This window comes from Dasypus novemcinctus, chromosome 15 (assembly GCF_030445035.2).
Source record: "Dasypus novemcinctus isolate mDasNov1 chromosome 15, mDasNov1.1.hap2, whole genome shotgun sequence".
Classification (NCBI taxonomy): domain Eukaryota; kingdom Metazoa; phylum Chordata; class Mammalia; order Cingulata; family Dasypodidae; genus Dasypus; species Dasypus novemcinctus.
Window position 1 is genome coordinate 60,479,104 of NC_080687.1, and position 19,557 is coordinate 60,498,660.

A 19,557-nucleotide genomic window follows, 5' to 3' on the forward strand; every position below is an offset into this window, starting at 1 on the left:
TTTGTCTTGGCCTAGTCACTTAGCGGGTCTTAGTATATATTCTCCAACTTTTTGGTTTCAGGACCCTGTTACACTAAAAAATTATTGAAGATGCCAATATTATTATTATTTATATGGTTTGTATCAATATTTACCATATTAGAAATTAAAAGTTATTCTAAAAATATTTATGGATTAATTCATTTAATAATAGTAATACACTCAGGGTATACTATCATAGATAACATTTTGAGAAATAATATTTTCCTAACAAAACAAGCACTTAGAGGAGTGACATTGTTTTACTTTTCTGTTGATCTTTCTAATGTCTGGCTTAATAGAAATATGCAAAATGTTGTTTTGGTTAAAGTATATTAATAAAATCCAGCATCACAGATATGTAGTAGGAAAAAATAGAGGTGATTTAATAGCTTTTTCAGATAATTATGTAGTTTTCACCATGCCTTAATTTTCTGTCCTTTGTGGTTTCATTCAGTGTGTTCTAAACCAAGGATACAGTAATAAGATAGTTCTTGCTTAGTAAAAGAGACAGATAAATGAGTCAAAATTCATTCATTCATTCATTCATTCATGTCACATTTTACAAAGATTATCAAATGCCAGCTGTGTCTCAGGATTTGTGCCAGATACTGGGGCTGGTGCTATCAACCAAATAGGCAAAAGGTTTGGTAAGTTTTAGGTAGTTAATAAATTAGATAATGTGTGTAAGAGTAATGCTTTACATTGGGTGGCCAGAGAAAGCTCTGTGAATATGTAATATTTGAGCAGAGACCAAAAGGACAAGAAGGATCCAGTAGGAGGTGTAGCAGGAGAAACAGCAAGTTTTTTTTAAGCAACTGATAGTTGCTCATTGAAGGCATTTCTGTACTTTTTTTTTTTTTTTAAGATTTATTTTATTTATTTATTTCTCTCCCCTACCCCTAACACTCCCCTCCCCCCGGCCCAGTTGTCTGTTCTCTCTGTCCATTTGCTGTGTGTTCTTCTTTGTCTGCTTCTGTTGTTGTCAATGGCACGGGAATCTGTATCTTTTTGTTGTGTCATCTTGCTGTGTCAGCTCTCCGTGTGTGTGGCACCATTCCTGGGCAGGCTGCGCTTTCTTTCACGCTGGGTGGCTCTCTTTACAGGGCTCACTCCTTGCGCATGGGACTCCTCTACACGGGGGCGGGGGGGGGCACCCCTGCTTGGCAGGGCACTCCTTGCGCGCATTAGCACCGCGCATGGACCAGCTCCACACGGGTCAAGGAGGCCCGGGGTTGGAATCGCGGGTCTCTCTTGTGGTACATGGACGCCCTATCCATTGGGCCAAGTCCGCTTCCCAATTTTCTTTATTTTCTGTCTACATTCTCTTCCCATTCCTTCTTGATCCTACTCCAGTCAGGTTTTTGCCCCAGTCACTCCACTTAAACTGCTCTTGTCAAGGATATTCATAATTTTGACTTCTGTACTTCTAAATTTTGTGGTTTAGTTTTAGTCCTCATCTTCCTTGACTAATCAACAGAATTTAATGCTATTGATTCCTTCTTTGAATTTGTTTCTTTACTTGGCTCCCAAGACACACTTAGTTTTCCTCTGGTCTTATAGACTGTTCTTTTTAGTCTCTTTGCTGGTTCCTTGTCATCTCCCTGACTTCTAAATGATGGAATGTCAGGACTCAGCTCTTGTACATCTTTTTTATATATATACTCACCCTCAGAGTGATTCAACCTTAACGGCTTTAAATATTGTTTTCTCTGATGACTCTCAAAGTTATAGACCTCTCTCCTGACCTCCAGAGTCATACATGCAACTGCCCACTCTGCATTTCTGCTTGGATATTTAATAGGCATTTTAGATGTAACAGGTACCAAACTATGCTTCTTATGATCCCCTTAAATCGCTATTTTCAAATTCCTTCTCATTCCAGTTAACTGACTTAGAATGGCGTTAACTTCATTCTTCCAATTGTTCAGGTAAAAAATCTTAGAGTCATCCTTGACTCTTCTCTTTCTTTCATACCTCACATCTACTTCAGCAGCAAATCTTGGTGACTCTACTTTCAAAATAAATCCAGAATCTAACCACTTCTAAAAACTGCCACTGGTACCACCCTGATCCAAGCCACAGCCATTCTCATACAGATTATTATAGTAGTCTCCCTCTTGATATCCTGCTTCTGTCCTTGCCTTCTTCAGTCTATTCTTAACACAGCATCCAGAGTCATTGTTACATTGTACACCAGTGCATTTTACTTCTATGTTCAGAATCTTCCATAAGAAAACCAAAGGTCTTAGACAGGGACTACCAGACTCTACGAAAGATGATGCACATCATCTCTCTGATCTTATTTTATGCTGAAAGCTTTACTTTAATCCAGCCACACTGGTCTGCTTCTCCTTTGTATAACATGCCAGGCACAGTTAACCCTCAGGATCTTTGCACTTGCTATCCCCTAACTAGAATTCTCTTTACTTTGTTAGCTGTGTGGATAACTTCCTCATGACCTTCAGATTTTGACTTCCTGGTCAGCCTATTTAAAACTAAATGCGTTCCCCTACCACACACTTATTCTGAATATCTTTTATTGTTTGTATGTATATTCACTCCTTTATGCCTTGTTCCTGTAATTGGGCCAGGCATACAGTTTGTGTTCAAAAATATTTGTTGAATATAAGCAAGGGAGCCAGCTTAGGACAAATCATTATGGACCTTTACATCATGCTAGGAAGGAAATGAAAAACCATTGAAGAATTTTAGATTAAGTATTCCAATAGTATACTCATTTTTTAACATTATTAAAGGTCATTAAAAAAAAACCCTCAACTTTGTAGAAAATGTGTTAGAGGAAGGAGAATGGAGGTGAGAAGATTAAGCCTTATTGAGGTATTTCACGCAGTAACGCTAAATATGGTTGAATTGACAGACTGTGGTATCAGCCTTAGAGTAGATAATAGTGAGTTGGGAGAGTTACGGAAAAAAGGATTAATCTCAGTTTTTTTATTTGAAGGACCAGGTAAATGATAGTACCAGTATTAAGAACAGTGAAGGCAGGAGCAGAGACAGATGAGTCACTTTAGAAATTACTGAGATTGAGCTGTCTTGGGGAATCCAGTAACTGTTGAGAGTAAGAGTATGAAAGCCAAGAATATCTGAGCTGGAGACAAATTATCAAGTCATTAGCATATAGTTGAAAATTAAAACATCTAGCACAGTACCCGTTCAGTAAATTCTAGTGGCCCCTTCTTGTCTTTATCAATGTTATATCTATCGTTTTTGTAGTTCACCAATTAAAATTCTCTACAGATATAAAGATTTTTGAAAAAATACATTCGTCAATTTTTTTAAAAGCCCTCATAATTCTCCCTTATTTTTACTTCATTTCATAACCTTTTCTTCTTCCCTTTTCTCCTGTACTCTGTGGTTCCTTCTCTCTTTTTTATAACCTTTTTTCCCCTATACCCTTCATTACTCCTTTCCCCATGCAATATTACTTTGAACTATTTTTTATCTTTTTTTTAGGATCTTTATCTTCTGTTGTTCCTATTTCCCTCCATAGATAACATTTTCAATACCTATTTGTTGGCTGTTTTTCTAAGTGTTCTAAAAATATACAAATATTATTTCATTTAATTCTCACAACTCTTATGAGGTGGACAGTGTTATGGATGGGAAAAATGAGCCCCAGGATCTCGCAGCTATTAAGTGGTAAAGTAGGACTTCACCTTAGGGACTCAAATTTCAAAACTCGAACCCTCCAGAGTCTACCTTATTGGTCCTCACCTACTTCAGATGTCTATACCAGGTTGAAAACATTTTGTATGGCATTATTTTTAGCATTTGATCGAAGGAGATAAATGTATAAAATAGGAAAACCAAAAAGACCATATAGACCATAAAACTTTGAATATATTTCTTAATTTAAACGTGTATTTCACTTGATAAAATTAGGAGAGCAGGTACTCTGATTTTTACATTCTTTATATTCCAGGATATATTGGACATGCACAAAATTATAAACAAATTATTCAACAGAGTTGTGTAACTGAATGATTGGGCAAAATATGTTTTTCTCCTTTTCCCAGCTGTTTGAGTTGGGTCCTGATGGAGGAGATCATGAAACTGATGGAGACCTTCTTGCAGAGACTGATGTCTTGGCTTATGACTGTGCTGCTAGGTAAATGATTTATTCATTATTTAATGTGACCTTTATATTCTTAAAATGAAAAATTCTTCATAAATGAATAAAACATAATTTGAAAAGGAAGCTTTAAACATTCTCTACTACTAGGAGATACTGAAGAACTAAAGTATTAATTTTTACAATGCTATATTAAAATATCATACCTTCTTTACATTTTTATTTCACAAGATATGAAATTGACTGTTTTTACACAGAAGATAAAATGGAAATATACGTATATTTTACACAGTTTTATTTTTCTACCTCTCTTAGAGAACAGTTAGTATACTAGAGTTCTAGTAATGTAATCCTGCTTAGAATTATCTTTTACTTATTGATCCATATATATACTGTCAAGTACATCTGTGTATTTTGACTCCATGCCAGTAGTGTATGCTTGACTATTACACATTTGGGGAGGTTGACCAACTTTGCTGAAACCTTTTGGGAGGTTACAAATTCACTTTGTTTCTTGATGAAGATTCATTAACTAATGGAAGTTTAGATTTTATCAGTCTTCTCTGTATAATCCTAAGAATTATCTCAACACTGATCATGTTATAACAAGTTAATGATTTGAATCAGAATGTTGTGGTGAGAAAACTAAAAATTTAGCTTTATAACAATAACAACACTCCTAAGGCAAGCATTAATGGACTTCCATAATCTATCACATCATCTTTTCTAACTTTCTACACCCTACTCTTCTACATCTGTTTTAAAGTTTTAGCCAAACTGGACTCCTTTCCATTTCCTGACTGTGTCCTGGATATAGGAAGATACCTCCACTTATCTCTTCATACCATTCTCTTCTTTTCCTGAAATGTCTTTAATTCTTTGCTCTATCCCAGCTACACCCAATAAAATTCTCAAATGCTGTGTCTTTTGTAATCCCTCCACTGTATTGCCTAGGACTTTGTGGTCTGAAAATATCCTTTATCAAATGCTCTTACTTACATACATATCTTTTCTCTCTCCAAAATTAGTAAATTGCTTGAACTCCTAAGCTGTCAGATTTATTTTTTTAATATATTTTTAAAATTTTTTATTAGAGAAGTTGTGACTATACCACCCCACCGCCATCACCTTGCATTGGTGTGGAACAATTTCTTAAAATTGATGATACCACATTTTTCTTAACAAATCAATTTTATTGATGCATATTAATAAAGCATAAATCCATCTAAAGTGTACAATCAGTGGTATGTGGTATAATTGCATAGTTATGCATTCATCACTTCAGTCATTACACCACATTTTTATAACTGTACTTTTAATTAAAGCTTATGGTTTAACTTAGGATTCCCTGTTTGTATAGTGTAGGTCCATGGATTTTTTTTTTTTACTGTTACTATATATATAGTCAAACAATTGCTCTTTTAATCATATTCAGATATATGTTTCAGTGCTGTTAATAGTGTTCACAACATTATATTACCATCCATTGCCTAAACATTTCCATCATTCCAAGTAGAAACCCGGTACATTTCAAACTTTAACTTCCCATTCCCTGTCCCCACCCTGTCCCCTGGTAACCTATATTCTAGATTCTGACTCTAAGTCTTGCTTATTTCTAACTGTTTGAAATCAGTGAGATCATACAATATTGTCCTTTTGTGTCTGGCTCATTTCACTGAACATGATGTCTTCAAGGTTCATCCACGTTGTCACATGTATCAGGACTTCATTGCTTTTTGTGGCTGAGCAATATTCCATTATATGTATATACCGCATTTTGTTTATCCATTCATTGGCTGATGGACACTTGGGTTGCTTCCATCTTTTGACATTTGTGAATAGTGCTATTATGAACATCAGTGTGAAAATATCTGTTTGAGTATGTGCTTTCAATTCTTTGGGGTATATACCTAATAGTGAGATTGCCAGGTCATATGCCAGGTCTATACTTATATTTGGAGAAACCACCAAACTCTTCCACAGCAGCTGCACCATTGTATATTGCTACCAGCAATGAGCGAGTGTTCCTATTCTCCACATCTTCTCTAACATGTTATATTCTGTTTTTCTAATAGTAGCCATTCTAATGGGTATGAGATGGTATATTAGTCAGCCAAAGGGGTGCTGATGCAAAATACCAGAAATTGGTTGGTTTTTATAAATGGTATTTATTTGTGGTAGGAGCTTACAGACACCAGGCCATAAGCATAAGTTACTTCCCTCACCAAAGTCTATTTTCACATGTTGGCACAAGATGGCTGCTGATGTCTGTGAGGGTTCAGGCTTCCTGGGTTCCTCCCTTTCAGGGTTTTGCTTCTCTTGGAGTTCAAGATTCCTTTCTTCCCAGGGCTTGCTTCTTCTTGGACTCAGGGTTCTTCTCTTCCTGGGGCTGGCTTCTCTTTCCTCTGTGAGCTTAATTCCCAGGGCTCAAGCTTAAGGCTTCAACATCAAACTCCAACATCAAAACTCCAGTATCAAAAACCCTTGCATCAAAAGCTCCAACTCTGTCCTTTGCCATGCCTTTTGGGAGTGGGGACTCAATGCCCTAATGATGTGGCCCAATCAAAGCCCTAATCATTACTTAATCATGCCCAAGTACAGATTACAAACATAATCCAAATATCTATTTTTGGAATTCATAACTATATCAAACTGCTACAGATGATATCTTATTGTGGTTTTGATTTGCATTTCCCTGATGGCTAATGATGTTGAGCATCTTTCCATGTGCTTTTTGGCCATTTGCATATCTTCTTTGGAGAGATGTCTATTACAAACATAATCCAAATATCTATTTTTGGAATTCATAACTATATCAAACTGCTACAGATGATATCTTATTGTGGTTTTGATTTGCATTTCCCTGATGGCTAATGATGTTGAGCATCTTTCCATGTGCTTTCTGGCCATTTGCATATCTTCTTTGGAGAGATGTCTATTCAGTTTCTTTTGCCCATTTGTAATTGGATTGTCTGTCTTTTATTGTTGAATTGAAGGATTTCTTTATATATTCTGTATATTAAGCCTTTATCGGATATGTGGTTTCCAAATGTTTTCTCTCATCATGTAGGTTGTCATTTTACTTTCATGATGAACATGAAAAGTTTTTTATTTTGATGAAGTTCCACATACCTAGTTTTACTTTTGTTGCTAGTGCTTTGGGTATAAAGTCTAAGAAATCATTGCCTAACACAAAGTCCTGGAGATGCTTTCCTATATTTTCTTCTAGGAGTTTGATGGGTGTAATTTTCATATTTAGATCCTTGATCCATTTTAAGTTGATTTTTGTATATAAGGTGAGGCAGAAGCCCCACCCTCCTTTTTGTTCAATTGGAGATAGTTTTTCCAGCACCATTTATTGAAGACACTCTTCTTTCCTAATTGAGTGGCTTTTGCCACCTCAACAAAAAATCAGTTGGCTGTAAATGGGAGGATTTTTGAGCTTTCAATTTGATTCCATTGTTCTATGTGTCTGTATTTGTGCCTGTACCATGCTGTTTTGATTATTGTTTTTTGTAATAAGTTTTAGGAAGTGTGAGTCTCCAACTTCACTCTTCTTTTTTCAAGATGGTTTTAGTTATTCAGGACCCTTTCCATATAAATTTTATGATTGGCTTTTCCATTTCTACAAAGATGGTTGTTAGAATTTTGATTGAGATTGTATTCAATCTATAAATTCCTTTGGGTAGTATGAATATCTTAACAATATTTAGTCTTCCAGTCCATGAACATGACATGTCCTTCCATTTATTTAGGTCTTTGATTTCTTGAATTGCTGAATTCAGTTATTTGTTCTGGACCTTTGTTGTGGATTTTTCAGGATGTTCTGAATATAGGATCATGTTATCTACAAATAAAGTTTTACTACTTCTTTCCAACTTGGATACCTTTTATTTCTTTTTTTTTTTTTTTTGCCTGATTACTCTGGCAGGAACTTACAGTACAGTATTGAATAACAGTGGCAACATTGAGCATCTTTGTTCCCAATCTTAGTGGGAAAACTTTTCAGTCTTTCACCATTGAGGAACATGTTAGCTGTGAGCTTTTCCTATATGCTCTTTATCATGTTAAGGAAGTTTCCTTCTATTCCTAGTATTCTAATGTTTTTATCAAGAATGGGTGCTGTATTTTCCCAAGTGTCTTTTCTGCATCAATTTAGATCATCATGTGTTTTTGGTTCTTCATTCTGGTAATATGTTTTATTATATTAATTGATTAATTTGTTCTCTATCTCATTATCTTTTCTCTAATCTTTGTTATTTCCTTCCTTCTGCTCATTTTGGGTTTAGTTTGCTCTTCTTTTTCTGTTTCTTCCAGTTTTGAGGTTAGGTCTCTGATTTGAAGTAATCTTCCTTTTTTTTTTAATGTAAGCATTTAGAGCTCTAAATTTCTCTCTCAGCACTGCCTTCTCTGCATCCCGTAAGTTTCGGTATGTTGTATTTTCATTTTCATTTGCCTCAAGATATTTCCTAATTTTGCTTCTGATTTCCTTTTAATCCTTTGGTTGTTTAGGAGTATGTCCTTTAATTCCCATATATTACTGAATTTTCCACTTCTTCCTCCTTTATGATATCTAGCTTTATTTTGTTCTAGTCAGAGAATATGCATTGTATGGTTTCAATACCTTTTAATTTATTGAGACTTGTTTTGTTAACTAAGATATAGTCTATCCAGGAGATTGATCTATGTGTAGTACTTGAGAAGAATGTATATTCTGTCTTTGTTGGGTAAACTATTCTGTTAGTTCTGTTAAGTCTAGTTGGTTTAAAGTTCCATTCAAGTCTTGTACTTCCTTATTTATCTCTTGACTGAGATGTTCTATTCATTATTGAGAGTGGTGTATTAAAGTCTTCTACAAATGATGTACAGCCATTAATTTCTTCTTTCAAATCTGTCAGTATTTGATGATTAGTATATTTTGGGGCTCTGCTATTAGCTACATATATATATATCATTGTTATGTCTTCCTGTTGAATTGGCCCTTATTTGGTATATAATGGCCACCTTTGTCTCTCAAAACTGTTTTTGACTTACAGTCTATTTTATCCAATATTAGTATTGCCTTCCTCCCCAACCCTGCCCTCTTTTGGTTACTGCTTGAGTGGTATATTTTATTCCATCCTTTTACCGTCCATCTACTTGTATCTCTTGCAGACTGTTTGGTCGTGCTTTTTTTTTTTAGTTCATTCTGCTCATCTCGGCCTTTTGACTGGAGAGTTTAATCCATTTACATTTAAGGTCACTGCTGATAATACAGGGCTTTCTTCTATTTTGCTATGTAGCTTCATAAGTCTTATACCTTTTTGCCTCTCACTTCTGTTAATTCCGACTTTTATATTTATTTGTTTTGTATTATACCATATTGAATTTCCTTTTCATTTCTATCTGGATATATTTTCCATGTATTTTCTTTATGGTAACCATGGGGTTAAAATTTAATATCCTAAATATATAACAGTCATATTTAGTGTTTTACCAATTTAAATTAAAAAGCAAGCACACTTTTCCTGTATCCCTTTGTCCTCCTCACAGTTTTTTCAATCATGTTACCATTTATATCTTTGTATATTGTGTGTCCAAAACCTAGATTTATCCTTACTTTTTATGCATTTGCATTTTAGCACCTATAGGAAATAAGAAGTGGGCTTATATACAAAATACACTGCAATAATACTGGCATTTATAATTACCCAAATGGTTTCTTTACCCCATGGGTCTATATTTCTCTATGCTGCTTTGAACCACTGTGTAATGTCCTTTCCTTTCTGAAGAACTCCCTTTAGCATTGTTTGTAGTGTAGGTCTAGTGGTGAAGAACTCCCTCTTTTTGTTTATCTTAGAATATCTTAATCTCTACCTTGTGTTTGAAAGTCTCACTGAATATAAATTTCTTCACTGGAAGTTGTCTTTTAGCACTTTAAGTATTTCAACCCACTTCCTTCTTTCCTCCATAGTTTCTTATAAGAAGTTGGCACTAAGACTAATTGGGACTCCTGTAAACCTAATACATTGCTTTCTTTTTTTCTTTTTTTTTTTTAAGATTTTTTTTTTTATTTCTCCCCACCCCCCTCATTGTTTGCATTTGCTGTGTCTGTTTGTAGTATGCTAGTCTTTTCTTTCTAGGAGTCACTGGAAACTGAACCTAGACCTCCCATGTGGGAGGAAGTCACCTCTGCTCCCTGCTTTGTTGCATCTCTCATTGTGTTTCCTCACTGTATCTCTTGCTTGTGTCATCTCACTGCATCATCATGTTACATCAGCTTGCCACGCCAGCCTGTCTTGCTAGCTTCTCCAAGAAGTACCAAGTAACCAAACCTAGACCTCCCATGTGGTAGGCAAGAGCTCAGTCGCCTGAGTCACATCTGCTTCCCTGTTTCTTTAAAACTGTCTTCTTATCCTTTGCATTTGTAATGTGATCAATATATGATGATGTATTTTTCTTCATTTTTATCCTAATTGATTTTCTCAAGGTTTCTGGAATGTGCATCACCAATTTTGCTGAGTTTGAAAAGTTCTCTGTCATTATTTCTTTGACTATTCCTTCTGCCCCTTTCTCCCTTTTCCTTCTGGATTCCCATAATGCATATAGTGGTGCACTTGATGGTATCCCAGAGGTGTCTTAGGCTATTTTTGCTTTAATGTTTCTTTTTTTCTTCTGCTCCTCAGCCTGACTCATTTCAAGTATCTTGTCTTCAAGGTCACTGATTTTTTTCTTCTGCCAGTTCCACTCTGCTCTTGAAACCCTCTTGGGCATTTTTTATTTCAGTTATTGTGGCATTCAACTCCAGTAGTTCTGTTTGGTTCCTTTTTAAAATTTGTGTTTCTTCACTAGCCTCTCATATTGCTGGATCATTATTTTCCTGATATTTTGCTTCATATTTTCTATATTTTGCTTCATCTCCTTGAGTATTTTTCGGGTCTTTTTGTTTTTGTTTTTGTTTTTGTTTTGTATTTTGCTTCATCTCCTTGAGCATTTTTAGGGTCATTTTTTAAAGGCTTTGTTTGGTATGTGCACATTCTGATCTCTGTTGGTGTTTTCTGAATTTTTATCATCTTCCTTTGGATGGGCATTCATGTCCTGTTCTTGTTTGTTGTGTACTCCTTTGTTGTATACTGTACATTTTAATATTTTAAAACATTAACTCTGGGTTTTACTCCCTGAGATGTCTGTTTCTTCATTTTATAAGACAAATTTTTCTTGAGTTTCAGGAGCATTGAGAAAGTCTGCCAAAGACAAATGCAGTGTGCTAGGTTTTTCCTGTCTTTCTGGGCCTCTGTCTTGTCCTGAGATTTTACTTTGTTAGTTGTTTTGGAGTTCCCCTGTTTACAGGAGTTTGGTTGTGCCATCTGTTCCCCAGAAGACAGACCTCCCTCCCTCTTTTTGTTTGAAGCTGGCAGGCCTTTGTCCCAGACTGTCTGCCTCCATAGTTTTCTATATGCTTTTTGGTGTATCAAGCTGCTTTTGCCTGGAGGGCAAATTCTAGAAGGAAGGCACAATGGAAACAATTTCGCAAGTCAGTCTTTCCCAGCCAAAACAGGGCCAGGGACCTATGAAGTTGGGCACAGGCTGGCTGCACATGCAATGGAAAGGGATCAGGAAGGGCACCAAGAACTTCTCTAATGGCTCCTGAAAGTTGAGCTTTCCTGTCTTGCCCAGCAAACAACCCTTGAGCTAGCTGTCCCCACAGCATTAAGGAAGCACAGCATCATTAAGTTTCCACCACCACCCCCTGTTTGGGGTGGGTTGAAACAATGGCTTCCCTCAAGAGATCCAAATTCTCTATAATCAAAAGCCGTGATCAGTGATCAGCCATGCTTACCCTTCTTCTTGGGGAATAGGATTTTTAACGTCCCTTTCTGTCACCAGCAGCTGACCACGGCCTGGACCCTTCCACAGCCTGCTGTGAGAGTGGGGAATGGGCACCAGTAGCTGCTATGCAGAGTAATTTACTATAATTTATAAGCTTGCTGCTCCTTTTCTTCCCTGGATGCTGCACAGTGTTCTTCTGGTCTCCAGAGTTTTAAAATAGTTGTTGTTTTAGACAGTTTCTGCCTGTTTCTTAGTTGTTTTGGTAGAAGGACTAAGCCTAGAGCTCCCTACTCCACCATCTTACCACAATTAGCCATATTTCTTTCTAGATGTATTAATATTTTTTCTGTAAAGTGTCTAATATAGTTTCTCATACATAATAATAATAATAGCAATAATTTTTGGTCTGGTTACTGTATAACAGGCACAGTTCCAAGTACTTTGTTTAAATTAACTCAAACCTCAAAACACCCCTGTAAGCTAAACTTTATTTTCATCCCTATTTATAGATGAAGAAACTGAGTTACAGAGGATATAGTTACTAGCCCAGGGTTTCCCAGTGCCTACCAAGATGCAAAACTGGGCCATTTTCTTAACCATGATATCATGCTACCTCTCAAAATACTTTTGTTGAATGAGTGAATTAAAAACCAGCACTACAGATTTTTATTTCCAACAAAGTTACATTTTTTATAGCAATTTAAAATTTTTGTCTTACTTTAATATAAAAGTCTTGTAACTTTTAAGCAAGTTTTAGATTTCAACAAAAGAGAGAAGAAATGTAATTCCATCACCATAACACAAATCACTATTTTTGTTTTGTCTTCTTGCCCAAGATTTTTAAAATAGAGGGTTTTTAATGTTGTTTGACAAGACTATTGCAATACAGTGAATTTCATGTTCTTTTATAAAAGTTTTTTTTTAAATGTGTGTTACAAGAAGTGCACAGGCATTGTCATTGACTCATGAATTTTTCTCTCAGAGAAAAATATGCAATGATGTTTGATGAACCAGTTCTCCTGCAAACTGGATGGTGGTATGTAGCATGGGCTCGAGTGTCAGGACCCAGCAGTGATTGTGGGTCTCACGGACAAGCTTCTATTACCACAGATGATGGGTGAGTGAGATGTTTAATTATTAATTAAGCAACTCTCATTTTTTTTGGGTAAATACTGTTTGCAACTCTTAGAGAATTTTAGTTTATTCTTTATTACCCTAAAGCACAAACTGTTTGAAATGAGTCAGAGTTATATAATAGTAATATCAGTTTATTTCAACTCATGACAGAGCTGTCTAAAACTGGAACATTTTAGAAAAAATGATTCTTCATGAGTCTGTTTTGGGTGGTATTTCATCCTTGGCGTATAACTAGGTAATAGTAAAACAACTGTGCTATGATTTGTTCTAATAAATTACCAGACATTGATACTGAGCTAACCAATAAGCGTTTAACAGGGTTTTACTGTTTGCTTCTTTAAAGAGTATTATATTAACACTTTAAAAAGCACCTTGGATTTCATCTGTCATGTGTGTTTTCCAAAAGTACAATTCAGAAATTGTGAAATGATATAAATAAATTCCTTAAGGACTCTTGAATCAGAGACTAAAATGTAGGGAAAAAAAATCATCAGGTTGTGAATTCCTTGTTGCTGAAGGTGTTCAAGTAGAATGCTGAAATCAAATCCATTGTTGTATATATCCTCCCCACCCCCCCTTGGGGCTTGCTTGCTGTCTGCTCTCTGTCCATTTGTTGTGCATTTTTCTGTGTGTCTGTATTTATTTTTATTTATTCACCTCCCCCTTGCGGCTTGCTTGTTGTCTGCTCTCTCTTCGCTGCATGCTCTTCCGTGTTTTTACTTGTCTCCCTTTTTGTTGCATCATTTTGCTAAGTTGGCTCTTCATGGTGCTTGCGGGCCAGGTGGCAGTCCACAGCACCTGTGGGCCAGGTGGCACTCCGTGGCATGCAGGCGAGCCTTCCTTCACAAGGAGGCCCTGGAACACAAACCCACGGCCTCCCATTTGGTAGACAGGAGTCCAACTGATTGAGCCACAGCCACTTCCCTGTATGTATCCTTTTGAATTTGCTCTAAGATTGTGTGCTAGACTTGAGGAAACTGCTCTGATCCTGGACTGGATGACTCTCATATACAATTCACTCAGCCTCAGAATATATCATAACAATTTGAAGCCAGCAAGCTGATATTTTACTAGTTGGTTGGATTTTAAGCTGCTTTTAAGTTAAAACCTTTTGTTCCAAGTTTGCTGCTCTTGTTAAATCTGAGCTAGAGGGAACTGGGAATGGGGCTGAGATACCAGCCAGCTCTGGACAATTACTCAGCTAGGAACGAGTTCACTTCCTTCATTTTTACTGATTAAGGCATTCAGCTAGTAAGTGGCAGAGCTATAACTAAAATCAGGATGACACCTTTTATTTATTTTTCTTAATGAATGAATCTCTGTTCATTAGCATAAGATTTGAAAACAAAATTGTTAGATTTTTTATTTAAGGAATCATGTATCATATTATTTATGGTATCATTGTTACTTTATCTCTTCTTAGGGTTGTTTTCCAGTTTAAGAGTTCAAAGAAATCAAATAATGGTACAGATGTTAATGCTGGTCAGATACCTCAGTTATTATACAGGTATTTAACATATTTACAGTTAATTCATATGGCTTAATCTTGTAATGAGATATGGTTATTATAAAATATTGCATGATTAGGAGGAAATTATTTTAGGCATTTGGCAGATTAATATTCTGGGAGAAATATTAGCTACATTTAACAAAAATGTTGATTTAGTTACCATTTTTTATTTTTAAACATTTTCATATCAAGGCTTAATTTGCTTATTGATTCAAATTTTATATATTATGCTAATAATATTTTAATAACTCATCTTTAAATCTGTTGCTGTTCTTACCAAATTTAGAATGTTGTAAACTAATAAAATTTACTTTTCTTAGAGAAATGAAATTGGGGCAGGAATGTACATAAGGACTTTAGATTTAGGCTTTATTAAATTGCTGTCATTAGGAATTTTAATTACCTCACATTAATTCAGACATATTTGTATCTTTCTAGGAGATACTGTAATAGTTTTAGAATAAAAAATTAAAAAGTACCAAACCTAATTTTTTAAAATGTCATCTTTACTTTAAGAAATAAAAATTTTTTTAAATTACCTTTAGGACAGTAATTCTTTGTCTTCCCTAGCTTCCTTTCTAGTAATCACTTAAGGGAAGAATCTGGGTGGTACACTGATTACAAACAAAAAGAGATTTTTTTTTTTTGTGATCTATTTTAGTTATTTTTTAATATGTTCGTTTACGAACATAACAATGGTTTTAGTGGCCTACTTCTACTAGTTGAATTACTTCCTAATAGTAGTATTTACCCATTTATATTTTACATTATATATGTTTTATAGTAAGAAAAGAGGGCTTCTACTACCCAGTATTACTAGGGTGGGATTTAAAAGGTGATGTGCTCACAATGCTAAAATTTTTGCTTAACATTGGAAAATGTTTCTGAAAAACCTAATTGCATTTTGCTTAGCAAAAAAAATTTAATTTTCAAAAATGTATTTTTCAGTGAAATATGTCTTTGGAATTTCTAACATAAATTTGATATGTGTCTACTAACTTCAGACTTCCAACCAGTGATGGCAGTGCTTCCAAAGGCAAACAGCAAACCAGTGAACCTGTACACATTTTAAAAAAATCATTTGCAAGAACTGTCTCAGTGGTAAGCCCTTTAAGTATCATTTTTAAAAATTTCCGCTCTTCTATTCAGTGCTCAATTTCATTTTGCTGTTCAGAGTATAGCTACTCTTCTTAGAGTTTATCTCAGCATAGAACTCAGATTTTATATTTCTATTTATGTTCTAGGTCAAAGATAATACACACTTTAAATAATGGGAAGATTTGTTGACTATGATTTTTTTTTTTTAATTTTTTTATTTTTTATTGACTTTGTAATAATATTACATTAAAAATATATATGTGAGGTCCCATTCAACCCCACCCCCCCACCCCCCCTCTCCCCCCCCCCCAACAACACTCGTTCCCATCATCATGACACATCCATTGGATTTGGTAAGTACATCTTTGGGCACCTCTGCACCTCATATACATTGGTTCACATCATGGCCCATACTCTCCTCTATTCCATCATGTAGGCCCTGTGAGGATTTACAATGATGTTGACTATGATTTTAACATGCCTAACTTACTTAGCCTTGCCATATCTAAAATAACCAATGGATTTGCTAATAAGTCATGTGTGGTTTTATATGCTGCCCTAATTAGATAGTGAAGGAAAAGTTAAGGGTGATGCTAGCCCCAAAACTGTTAATTTAATACTTGAGAAACTAATTTAAAGAGTTGCATTACTAAGGAATTTGTTGAACTACGACTATCTGCATTCTGTATTTAAAGATACATGATGCTTTGGGAGTTACCAGTATGGAATGGAAAGTCAACATGATTTAACTGAAGATCATGGTTTTTACAAGTCCTTGCTCTCTCATTTATTAGTTGAGGATTCTTATGCAAGTTATCTTAATAAACTAAAACAAAGCATCATTATGAATTTCTAATGTAGAAAAATACATTTAAACTGTAAGGCACTATGTAAATGTTATTTGTTACCATTCCTGGTAGTCACATATGCCAATAAAATCTATAGGGAGAATGTTTTTTCTTTTATTATTATTTTTTAAACCACAAAATTAATTCATGTCCCTTGTAGGAATGAGGTAGAGTAGGGATAAAACTATCCTAAAAGAAAGTTCTTTCCCCACCATCCTGTTAATCATCATCTATAACTACTATTTATATTTTGGTATATATGCATACTGCAGCTAGAGCATTAGCATGTGGGCCGCCTTTTGCTTGCTTGGCCTTTCCTTCCTCTCGCTGTCTTAGGGGCTCCTCTGCCTCCTCCCTCCCCGCACTCGGTGCTGAGAGCCTGCCTCCACAAGGAAGTGCACATATTATGTCTTCAGTGTACTTTAAAGGACCTGAGCAAGCTTTCGGAGTATTTCTGGGGTTTTTTTGTTTGTTTCTTCCTCCCCTGCCATTCTCCAGAAAGAAGATCCCACTTTTGAAACAAACAGGACCCTAACCTACCACCAAAGCTAAACCCCAATGGGCTGATATGCATATGCTGTCTTTCTTGCAGTTTATTCTGGTCTTGTGTGGAATAGAAAGGCAATTATTTATTTGTCTGGTAGGAAAAAATAGAGAAGACTCCTGAGGGTTTCCAGGGAGGATTGGGGCCGCTGCTTCAGTGAAGAAATGGGAAATCAAAGAAGTAGAGGATCTGGCTCAAAGTCACACTACTAGGAAATCTTGAGGGGTTTGATAATTTTCTTCTTCCAGCCATTCATCGTCTTTGAGGAAGAGGCTAAACATTGGTAGGAATAAAAGGCAAGCTGTTCCTGGCCTATGATATTCCACATAAGATGGTCTCACTGACCACATGTTAGCATTAGTACTGATTGAATCAATGGGCCTGGCCTCCAGGTTCTTGTCCTGAGACCAAATTAGGACATGCCTTGGACAAAGGCTTGGATTCCTGGACTGGTGATTTCAAGAATTTGGTCTCAGGGTAGAACATGTTTCCTTTGAACTTTTAACCTGAGAAGTTAATGGTTGGACCATCTCTCTCCTAAGTGAGAGAAGATGTTGTACAATTACATAGCAGAGTAAGCTGAGTATTACATTATAAGACAAGAGAAATCATGGGACCGCCACCTCTGGCAGCTGTGAGTTTTGATCCAGCGTATTCCTAGCTACAGCCTTCAGATCAGCACACAATATTTTATCTATGATTATTTGATATAGAAAACTTTGGCAATTTGTTATATGACTTCTTTTTCAAAGAGCATTACTTTACCCATGATAACCATATTTTTGTCAGTATTCGAAGAATTATGTGCTAATAGCAAGGAAAAGAAAGATTCTTTTTCTATTTTAAAATCTAAAATAGATTTTAACTATTGTGAGAATCTTTTCTTTTGTCTATCGCAGAAATTTTATCTATTGATTATATGTATTGAATGTTCAAGCTCAGATTCAAATGAATAGGCTAAGTATGTATGCTTGTGTGAATTCTTTTGTTACATGTCATGATAACATATTCCGTGAGTTTATTTCAACATATAATTGTTGTGAAAATGCAAATATATTCTCTTTAATGTAAGACATCCAGAATATGCATTCATTTGGGCTATTTCATCTTATTCCAGTCTTGGTGAGTTACAAAGAAAGATTTCGTCATTATCAGCACCTTCTTGAAATAAATTTGGGAGTGAAAAATATTATTTTAATATTAATATTAAAAATATTGAATTTAATATTAATATTTTATTGGTAATCTTATTAATATTAAAATATAGATATTAATACTAAAATATTATTTACTGTTATTAGGGTATTTTTGTTTCTCTCTGTAATAGTACAGTGATGATGTAATTTTCCTTTCAAGTGAACATGTATTTATAATTGTTTTTCATTTTTTTTCCTTATCAATACAATGAACTAGACAGATTGGTATCAGGGAAACTTAAAAGTGAAATGTACTACACTAATGAAAGATATTGTTAATATGGGAACGTGTTGTAGGGGGAGGGGATAGGCCATATGGGGATCCTCTATATTTTTTATGTAACATTTATGTAACTAAAGTTTCTATAAAAATTTTTAAAAAATAAGAAATAAAATTTTTTTAAAAAGGAATTCTTAAATATGTAAATATTGGAGAACATTGTTTTTATAAATGCCTAACTACCTTTTTCATCGAACTTCAAAGGTATTTTTAATAGTATGTTACTGAAAATAATAGAGTGACTATTATTTCAGGCTACCAAAACTCAAGTAAAAAAATTCAAGGTAAAAGTCTGAATGAATATCATTATCTTTCCATTTGATTCAAGGTATGATGTCATTTGGACTAATTTTTATCTGTTTTTTAATATTCTGGATTAGGAATGTTTTGAATCATTGCTCAGTATTCTTCACTGGAGCTGGACCACGTTAGTCTTAGGAGTTGAAGAACTTAGAGGATTAAAAGGATTCCAGTTCACAGCTACACTTCTAGATTTAGAGAGACTGCGCTTTGTGGGCACCTGTTGTCTGAGGTTACTGCGTGTCTATACCTGTGAAATATACCCAGTCTCAGGTATGATGCATTTTTTAAATGACTTCAAGGACAAAATATTTGAGACGTTGAGGAGATTTAAGTAGGATGACCAAGAGATTTGGAGTCCCAGCTGCTTTTACCCTGTTCCCAGAATGAAGAGAGAAAGTTGGCTTTGTATAATACTTGTATAATTGTTTGTAGAGAATAAAATAGAATATATATTATTCTGAAAACATCATATCCTGGTTAAATTTAATACTCTAATAAAGTGTTATTTTAAAAATTCTGTCAAATAGATATATTTGACAACTGGTTTAGACTTAAACATTGACACCACTTTTTTCTCCCTTTAGACTAAAAAAAAATTAACTTTGGTCCACACGTAATCTCTAAATTGTTTTATTTCTAGTTTATGAAGACTTTTAGTTTTTAGCTATCTAGGAGAGTATATACTGAATGTTTTCATAAAAAACACATTTTGTTATCT

The 19,557-nt window shown here is 35.0% G+C and overlaps 1 protein-coding gene across 30 annotated transcripts in view; it reads left to right on the top strand.

Annotated features, from left to right (window-relative positions):
- MYCBP2 (MYC binding protein 2) overlaps positions 1 to 19,557 on the top strand; it is a 263,861-nt gene that overhangs the window by 101,183 nt on the left and 143,121 nt on the right. For all 30 annotated transcript variants that reach the window (XM_058276528.1, XM_058276529.2, XM_058276532.2 and 27 more), the window contains 5 exons: positions 4,059 to 4,150; positions 12,906 to 13,040; positions 14,484 to 14,567; positions 15,575 to 15,671; positions 18,917 to 19,109. In XM_058276528.1, coding sequence (XP_058132511.1) covers positions 4,059 to 4,150; positions 12,906 to 13,040; positions 14,484 to 14,567; positions 15,575 to 15,671; positions 18,917 to 19,109 — 601 coding nt within the window. The remainder of the gene's footprint in view (positions 1 to 4,058; positions 4,151 to 12,905; positions 13,041 to 14,483; positions 14,568 to 15,574; positions 15,672 to 18,916; positions 19,110 to 19,557) is intronic.